The sequence below is a fragment of the Rhizopus microsporus genome (assembly GCF_002708625.1).
Source record: "Rhizopus microsporus ATCC 52813 unplaced genomic scaffold scaffold_2, whole genome shotgun sequence".
NCBI lineage: Eukaryota > Fungi > Mucoromycota > Mucoromycetes > Mucorales > Rhizopodaceae > Rhizopus > Rhizopus microsporus.
This window is the reverse complement of record NW_019671917.1, coordinates 1,151,223-1,160,127: the sequence shown is the minus strand read 5'-3', so window position 1 is coordinate 1,160,127 and position 8,905 is coordinate 1,151,223. Positions and strand designations below refer to the sequence as shown.

The 8,905-nt window shown below is 38.0% G+C and overlaps 3 protein-coding genes across 3 annotated transcripts; 1 reads left to right on the top strand and 2 right to left on the bottom strand.

Annotated features, from left to right (window-relative positions):
• Positions 1–733: 733 nt before the first annotated feature.
• RHIMIDRAFT_182364 (uncharacterized protein) lies at positions 734–2,281 on the top strand (the record flags this gene model as incomplete). The annotated part of the gene is made up of 2 exons (XM_023605806.1): positions 734–901; positions 956–2,281. Coding segments are annotated over 2 exons (1,494 nt in total), but the record flags the coding sequence as incomplete, so codon positions are not given.
• A 47-nt stretch (positions 2,282–2,328) lies between these two features.
• RHIMIDRAFT_60388 (MFS general substrate transporter) lies at positions 2,329–4,686 on the bottom strand. The gene is made up of 7 exons (XM_023615460.1): positions 4,250–4,686; positions 4,108–4,191; positions 3,994–4,058; positions 3,698–3,936; positions 2,881–3,643; positions 2,691–2,830; positions 2,329–2,639 (listed from the first exon to the last, which is right to left on the bottom strand). The coding sequence occupies exons 1-7, from the start codon at positions 4,462–4,464 to the stop codon at positions 2,448–2,450; spliced, it is 1,698 nt and encodes a 565-aa protein (XP_023470039.1). The 5' UTR covers positions 4,465–4,686; the 3' UTR covers positions 2,329–2,447.
• Positions 4,687–5,014: 328 nt separating this feature from the next.
• On the bottom strand, positions 5,015–6,565 carry RHIMIDRAFT_211482 (chitin deacetylase 2). Its single transcript, XM_023607197.1, has 2 exons — positions 5,779–6,565; positions 5,015–5,728 (listed from the first exon to the last, which is right to left on the bottom strand). The coding sequence occupies exons 1-2, from the start codon at positions 6,529–6,531 to the stop codon at positions 5,198–5,200; spliced, it is 1,284 nt and encodes a 427-aa protein (XP_023470038.1). The 5' UTR covers positions 6,532–6,565; the 3' UTR covers positions 5,015–5,197.
• Between the last annotated feature and the right edge of the window lie 2,340 nt (positions 6,566–8,905).

The window sequence follows — 8,905 nt, the reverse complement described above, 5'->3', positions numbered from 1 at the left end:
CAAAGCGAAGAGTGCACTCTGTCTTCAAGTATGAATCTTGTGGTACGGTGTGGAATCCCGATATGAACAGTGCATTAAATATATATGGTATCTTTGTTTATAAATCAAAACACGACAATGAACGTCCTCCTCCCTTCACAAGACCTGCAAAAGACTAATGGTGCTCTCTGGATTTAATGCGATGTTCATAACGGCATTGCATTCCTTCATGTCTCAGTAAGTATAAAGCGTATAATACATTATTCTTTATTCGTTAGTCTTCTAATTAATAATTTATAAGCTCATTCACTTTCTTACTTCTCTTTTTCTCTTATAAATTCTCTTCTTTATAATATAAGTATTTAATATCAATGTAAATAACTGAGTTATTAAACTGTTCTTTTATATCTCATTTCTTTTGCTTCTTATGGGCTCTCTATCATTTTCTGAATAAGGTGCAAGTCAAAATCCTGTATAAAGAGCAGTCTGAGTGTTAAATAAAAGCGCCTATTCCCCCTAATCCCCCTTTTTCTTTTTCATGGCTTCCCGTCTTTTAAGCAGCACTTCAAGATCTTCTTTAGGCTTTTATAAAAAGGCTATTTCTTCGGTCCTTAAGCGAAATGAATCAACTGTTAGTCCTGGATCAGAGGTATTACATTTAAATTTATAACATGTGTTAAAAGTTACTTACAAACGATTACAGCAAGGATTAGTCCATGGATTTCCAACCATAGTTCAAGAATATTCAAAGGCTTCTACAGGTCTCTGTAAAGTTACAACCCTTCCTAACGGTATACGCATTGCTTCTGAAAACACCCCTGGACACTTTAGCGCAGTAGGAGTATACGTGGATGCTGGCAGTCGATATGAGACTGCGAAAACAAGAGGTGTTAGCCATATTCTGGATAGATTAGCTTTCAAGGTATGAACAACAAATAATACTATTGTTCATTGACTAATCCAATTGCATATAAAGAGCACCAAGAACAGATCAGCTGATGAAGTAGTAGCAGAATTAGAATCTCTAGGCGGCAATATCATGTGCTCTTCTTCTCGTGAGTCCATTATGTACCAGTCTGCTATCTTTTCTCAAGATCTTGGTCGAGTTTTATCTCTTTTTTCGGATGTTGTCTGTCACCCTACGATTGATATGGCCGAAGTTGAGGAACAGCGCCAGACTGCTCTTTATGAAATTGAAGAGATTTGGTCAAAGCCCGATATGATCTTGCCAGAGATTTTACACACAGTTGCATATCAAGGAAACACTCTTGGAAACCCATTACTTTGCCCTCCAGAAAACCTGCAAAAGATGGCTCCAGAACTTATTCATGAATACAGAAATGCATGGTATAGACCTGAGCGTATGGTCATTGCTGCCTGCGGTGCTGAACATGACAAGGTGGTTGACCTTGCTGTCAAGTATTTCGGGGATATTCCTAAATCAGAAGAGAATTTGGATTCAGTCATGACGCATTTGGAAGCTTTAAAGAAGCAAGCAAATAAATCCCAGAGTCAGGACAATAATAGCAGCAAATCCTTTGTGAAGTCGCTGCTCAACACAAAACTAAGTTCAGCTAAATCTCAATCCCTTTTCGATATTGCAACACAACCTGCTCAATATACTGGTGGTACGCAAATGCTGGAAATTGGATATGATACTCCATTGAATCACGTCTATGTTGCATTCGAAGGTGTATCGATTGATGATCCTGATATCTATGCACTTACTACGCTTCAGATCCTTTTGGGCGGAGGTGGCTCCTTCTCTGCAGGCGGACCAGGCAAAGGAATGTACTCCCGTCTCTTCACCAATGTTTTGAACCAACATTATTGGGTCGAATCATGTCAGGCATTCAATCACTGCTACACTGATTCTGGATTGTTTGGAATTTCTGGATCTTGTCAACCCGAATACACAAACGCTCTGTTTGAAGTCATCTGTCGCGAGTTAGATATTGTGGCTAGAGGCGATGTCGGTAGATTGGGCGTTACAGAAATCGAATTGAATCGCGCAAAGAATCAATTGAAGAGCTCCTTATTGATGAATCTGGAAAGTCGAATGGTACAACTGGAAGATCTTGGTAGACAAGTGCAAGTACACGGAAAGAAGACAGGCATCGATGAGATGCTGTCGAATATTGATAAAGTCGACATCAATGAATTAAGAAGAGTAGCCAGCAGGGTTGTCCGAGGCGCTACTAGTGTCACTAGTGGCGGAACTGGTAGAGCCACTGTAGTCGCTCAAGGTAATCTCGCAGGCGTAAGAGACTTCAATAAGATTATAGATAAATATGGACTTGGAAGTGGGAAATAAAGTTTTATAGAACCTTGTGTATATTATTGTAAAAAGGCCCTTTTTTTCTTTCTTTTTCAACAGTCAGTAATTCAACCGGCTGTTATATTAGAATGGATATAATTTATTGACATAGATAGCTTTTTGCCTATCAAAGGCACGCAACTGAGTGATATTATTTTATACGAGCATGAAGAGTAAATTGCTGTATAAATAGTGATGCTATAACAGTAAAAATGGACACGACAACACAGAAATAAAAGGAGTAATGTACGGCAATTTCAAAGGTATCTAATACGATTGCCAATGCTTCTGGAGAAAGAAGGTCTCTAACCTCTGTCATGGATTTTCGGGCAATATCAATAACCTGAAAAAAAAATATTATTGGTCATGCATGGAGGAACATATGCTTGTGTACCTTTTCAGCATCGGGCCCCTTTATTCTCTCCGTCAATATCTTCTTCACTAAGCCTTGAAAAATAGCTGACGTGACTGATACACCTATAACACCGCCTGTTGATCGGAATAGATAAGAAACAGAAGTAATCGTTGCCATTTCTATAAACGTTGTTAGATCTATTTATCGGTACTGCTTCTCTTTTTGTTACCTCCACTGCCCACACAGGAGAGCATAGCTACAAGGGTAGAAGTAATGATAGCTCCAGAAGAAAATCCATCGAGGATTAAGCAGATAATGATGAATGAAAATGATGTATCGTGTGTCCAAGTACTGGTGCCTATCATAGCCAATGCTGCTATAAAGGATGTTACAATGATAAATTTGCGATATTCTCCTGTACGTGCCATCCAAAAACCAGAGGACAGAGATCCAATAGACATAGCCGTCACTTTAGGCAAAAAGAAAAGACCAGCTTGGGAGGGAGTGTAGCCTAGGACGCCTTGGAAGAATAGAGGAGCGGTATAAGTCGTAGCAAAAGACCCCATAATAACAAAGAAGTTGCTCAGGGCACAGGCTAATGGAGTACGGCTTGAAATGATTTGCCATGGCATCAGTGGACTGCGTGCAATGTACTTTTCAACCAAGCAAAAGATAACGCCGAGTACAACAGAAGCAATGAGCAGTCCATATACTAGCGGATCACTCCAGGGACGAGAGTTTCCGCCCATAGAAGTGGCCAGTAGAAAGGAGACAACAGATGATACAATAGCAGATGCGCCCATGTAATCGATGTTTTTGAGCTTTTTGATAAATGACTTTTCTTCTTGTTCCTCCAAGTTGTAGTCCGTAAGTAAATAGATAGCAACATAAAGTGAAACTACTAAAAGAGGCAAGTTGATATAAAAGCAGTATCTCCAACTCAGCTTATCAGTAATCAAGCCACCCAAAGGTGCTCCGACAACAGAACCAAGCTATTCTGCAAGTTAGTTTTTCAAGGCCCAAGCAACATATATCCAATAGCTTACTCCATAAGCAATGTTGGCATAACCCTGGTATTTTCCTCTTTCTCTCAAAGAAACCAAGTCGCTAGTGATCACAGCGGATACAGTATTCATGCCTCCTCCGCCAATCCCGGCAATACCACGGGAGACAACCAGCATCCACAGTGTGGAGGATGCACCACACATGGCAGAGCCAATGAAAAAGACAGCTGTAGCAAACAGCAACGATGTTCTTCTACCAAATGCATCCGAAATACGACCGTCTACAGTTTTAAAAGGTTAAGGCAAGAACAAATATATAGTCTGATGGTTCTGCTTACATAACGGCTGTAGAGCTGTATAACTCAACATATATGCTGTTGCTATCCAAACTACTTCGTTTGATCTAAACGAAAAGCTATTACGAGATTATCGAATAAACTGATCCAATTTACCTTTTAAATTCAGTACCAACTTGTGGGTAGATGGTTGCTACAATAGACGCATCCAATGAAGCCAAGGCAACGCCTACCCATAAACTATTCACGTAAATTAGTTACATACTCAACCCAAAAGTATATTACTATCCCTTTTTACCCTAGAAAAATTGTCCATCGAGGCGCTCCATTCAACCTTCTTTCTAATATCTCTTCAGCACTTGGTGACTTTTGTAAAGGACTGTTGGGGCTTGTGACAACGGTAACTATATCGCCTGTATCATCTTCAAGTATGGGATACTTGCTGTTTCTTATCTCATTCTGATGCTTTAACAATGGAGATCTTTCCGTTGGTTCCACTTCTGTTGTGGTCATAGTGAAGTTGGATATGTTAAAGAGAGAAACAGAAAAAAAAAAGAATAAATGCGTAGATTAAATAAATGCCTTAAAAATTCAGATACAGCACCTTGCACAAGTCACTCGCAGAATGAGCTTATTGTTCATAGTAGCGGATACAAGTATAATTCAAAAGCAACAAACTGTTGCCTTTATTTGAGTTCTTCTTGAATACTTCTTTGGGTGCTTTTGTTATGATAATTAGCTTTAACCATTCCATATAAACGATGTAAGAAATTTATAATGAGTAACAGCTGAGTTAGTTAATCACAAAAAAGATAAGAAGTGGCCCTGAACTGTGAGAACAGACTTGTATTACAAACAGCGACTGCATTGAGTAAGCACGTTGCACAGCGATACTTTACGATGTAAAAAAGTAGTGTTGTCTATAGAAACACCTTTGATATATATATTAGTGTGCTTTTATATTTCATATTCAATCGTATGGCAACAAAATGTATATATGGCTCTCATTAAGCTATGAATGCAGAAGCAATAAAAAAAAAAAGCTAAACATTATATATCGAATGGCGTTTTTATCAATTATAATTACTAAGCAAAATGAAGACAGCGTCTATTTACTATCACATATCTATCACTATTAGACTGGCAAACCAAAAGGTAAATAATACAACCGAGCACTCACACAAGTCTTGTGATCTTACCAAAATACCGCTATATGTATATGTTTATTGATACCCAATCAATTTTTTTAACAATTAAGTAAAAATCCAGCCAAGATGAGCATCAAGACTATCATAAGGGGAAACCTATGAGGCTCAACGGCGTTGGCAGAACTTTTTTGAGCTGCAGCTTGCTTAGGCGAAGGTCTACTGATTGTACTTGGGTTGGCTTTATTAGAAGGTATAGGCGTATTAGTTTGATTTCCTAAGCTTCCATTTGCCAAAGGTTGATATATAAAGTCTTCAAAATATGGATTTGAGATATTCATACATGTAGCTACATTCATTATGTTCTTATAGGCGCTTGATATCCTAGCCAGGTTATTGACGGCCAAGGTCATCGAATCATTACTGATTTCATGAGTCAATACAATGTTTCCTGTATGCTTAAAGGTACCATTGGTTCCCATTTCAATAAAAGCGTCATAATTACTTTGAATCTGTTGCATTGTCGCTGTATCTCCGGCTGCCCAGTCATCAGTGTCAAGGTTCCAAATGACAGCAGTAAGTCCCAGCTGACTAGCAATCCACCGAACACGGTCATCAACGTCACCATAAGGCTAGAAAAATAGGTGAGTTTACAATGTGTTGAAATTCAAATGAAATTTACAGGACGCCAATAGCGAGGGGTCACACCAGTGGCAAGCTTGATGGCCTTTTGCGTATAATAGAATTCCGCAAGCACCTCTTGATTTGTGAGGGTGGTTGTGTACTCATGAGACCAGGTATGGGCACCAATATGATGTCCGTCTTGCATACCTCGCATAGCGCCATATGGCCAATCAATGACATTTGATCCAATATAAAACATGGTTGCCTTATAATCATGTTCTCGAAGATAATCATAGAATGCATTGTGAGAGCAATTAGGCCCGTCATCATAAGTCAGACCCCAAGTCTCGGGTTCACTGCATGCGACAATATCTTCATTGATTCCAGGATGCTTTGGAGTAGTACAGAGCGATGACGACCACCAACAGTCAGGGTCAGAGCTAGGATAGCCTGTGAAATCAAGAGAGCCATCTGGGTTCTTTTTACGAGGCTGAATATTGGGTGCACTATTCCAATCAATCGAATTATAGAGATTGAGGAACTCACTGCTTGATGCCATGCCATTGGTAGTAGCTACTTGCCAAACAGTAGGAAATTCAGAAGCATTAATTCTAATGTATGCAGGATCAGGATTATAGTAAGTGCATTCTACTGAAGGTTCCAGGCTTATTGTTTGCGCAATACTTGGAATGCTAATGTTTGCAGGATTTACTTGTGTTTTGAATGATTGCCAGTAATCAACTTGAGCTGATACTTTAATGGTAGCAACAGTAGCAATTGCGGCTATTATAGTTGCAAGACGAAATACCATGATGACTATTGAAGGTTTATGAAAAGAGAACACGCGTATTTATAGTCGTAAACTTTACGCAAATAAAGTTATTTCTGTTTTGCTTGGCATTAGAACAGTCTGGGTCAGTTACATGACCAAAAAGGGTTAATTATTCCAAAAATAGGTATAAATTTTCTATATTTATTTCTGCACTTTATTCAGAAACTATTAGCTAAAGTCTTAAAAAAAAGACATTAGCCAAGTATCTTCATAAAAGGATAAAATCGTTATAGTCAATTTCATCATAAGTAGTCAATTCATAATACCCCCCTTTTTTTTTTGTTTCCTTGAAAACGTGCACTATTCAATGAGTATGCAACATCGTCGCATTTATCCTATAAACGCTTAATCGTATGAACTTACTCCAAGAAAGAATAATATAAACAGACTGATCACAAAAAGCTTCATTATCATATGCCAATGATAATTTGTCATGATTGATTCAGGTAATACTTTTGTTTACATGTAAAATAACGTTGTTTGTAATAATGAGCTTCCTTTCTTTTTTCATAATAAAGAAGTTATACAAAGATTCATTGACATATATCTGTACTTCTTCTTTGTGTTGCTATGACTATATTACAAGCATGCGCAATGAAGTATGCCAAGAGCTACTCGAAATGAACCGGTGTCACTGTAGATCAGCTAAGCAGCAGATTGAGGTTAGTTGTTGAAGGGAGTGAATAGGGATGTAAAGCCATTAAATGATAATACCAAAAAGGCAAACAAACAGCATAGCATTTTATGTGTGAACCATTACAGTTGTTGGATAATCATATAGGTTCATAATCAAATGGTCACTGTAGTGCGTCTGAAGATTTAGATGTCGCCACTGGGGAGTTTACACGCCAATCATAGACTACCTTTTTAAAATGTGCCATGATTTTCTCAAGCCAGCCCTCACCACAATAGATCACTTAAACACTGTGTTAAAAAGTATGCCATATATACCTCCAACGGAATTTAAGACTGTCATTGCACCAATGGTTCAATTCATGAGGGAGCGTTATCATGTATAATATATGGTATGAATATTTTTATTCTAAATGTATGTTCATTTTTCTGAACACATAATGAAGTTTATTATAAAAAGGGCACTGTTTTAGCTAGTACAAGCTCGAAATAATAAAGAAAAAAATGATAACAACATTCAAGGCCATGTCTTACGAAGTGTAGTAAAACTGTAAGTTATGAATACAATTTGTAAATTATGTGAGAAAACAGATATAATGAATGTTTTCAGTATAATAAAGCGCTAAGGTCGATTTTTCTTGGGTTTCGTTAACTTTGGCTGTCATTGAAAACAAAGAAGAATAGGACTCCTTCACCCAAATCAAATGTCACTACTTTGTCTAATGTAATGGCCCTTGTTCTTTCAATTATTAGACATGATTTATATACAGCGCCCAATATTTGTAAGGGCTATCTAATGTTGAGTTCTGGGTCGTCTGGAAATTGTAAAGGATACATGTGATTAATTTAACAAACCGTGCAAGCTGGGGAATCCATTGTCAGTAATGTGAATGTGGTTTCTATGGACTGGTAACACACAGTCTCTATTTCGCAGATCTTTTCAGGGCAGGAGTTGGCCAAGTTAACAATCATATCTTTCAGGATTTTGGCATTTTAAGTCCTCCATCCATCAGTTGCTCTGTACCATTGAACTGATAGTATCTGCTACATTCTGTCAAACCGTATTCACCTGAATTTCGTTTGAATACCACGATCAACTTGCAACCACAGAGTTTGCATTGAATATTATTTTTACCACCTATTATTCTTCCTAAATTAGTACTGTGCAAATAACAAAACCCAAAAATACTGCATAACAAGGAAACAGATACTTCGGCTTTTGAAGCTTCCAGAGACAAACCTGATGTACAAAAGTTCCAGTCGGACTATTGTAAGTTAATGGTAGAGTCCAAAATAACAATCGACATGTACATTAGAAAAGGCTGTTATCAAGCAAAGCAGCAAGTCTGTAAAGAGCAATAAGTACAACCGAGCTTTTTAGAAAGCACCTGAAAAAGTACTGAAGAGGGGCTGGGTTAAAGGAACTTGGATCGCTTTTCGCGATAGCAAATCGAAGCTGGCACCTCCTTCTCCAAATCTGGTGACTTAATAAAATACAGTGCTTACGGTCTCAGTTGGCGGATATACCAAATCCAAATAGCGTTTTTTTTCTTTTTTCCTTCAATTGTCGTATTGGTTCAATTTATCTTTATATAGATTCTTTATTTAAACACTTAGAAAAAACGTTAACAGAATGTTGAATACAGTTTTGAAGGGCGTTTACAGGCACACTGTTGCGCGCCTCAGCGATTTTGGTATGAAGGTCTTCAGTAGCATCAAA

Bases quoted from the DNA above. Each gene is read 5' to 3' on its own strand.
- RHIMIDRAFT_60388 (XM_023615460.1), bottom strand. From the start codon at position 4,464: ATGACCACAACAGAAGTGGAACCAACGGAAAGATCTCCATTGTTAAAG. The intron at 2,831-2,880 runs GTAACAAAAAGA...CAACGTTTATAG, and splicing joins CTCCTGTGTGGGCAGTGGAG to AAATGGCAACGATTACTTCT. The intron at 2,640-2,690 runs GTACACAAGCAT...TTTTTTTTTCAG, and splicing joins AGGGGCCCGATGCTGAAAAG to GTTATTGATATTGCCCGAAA.
- RHIMIDRAFT_211482 (XM_023607197.1), bottom strand. From the start codon at position 6,531: ATGGTATTTCGTCTTGCAACTATAATAGCCGCAATTGCTACTGTTGCT. The intron at 5,729-5,778 runs GTAAATTTCATT...CTATTTTTCTAG, and splicing joins CCCCTCGCTATTGGCGTCCT to CCTTATGGTGACGTTGATGA.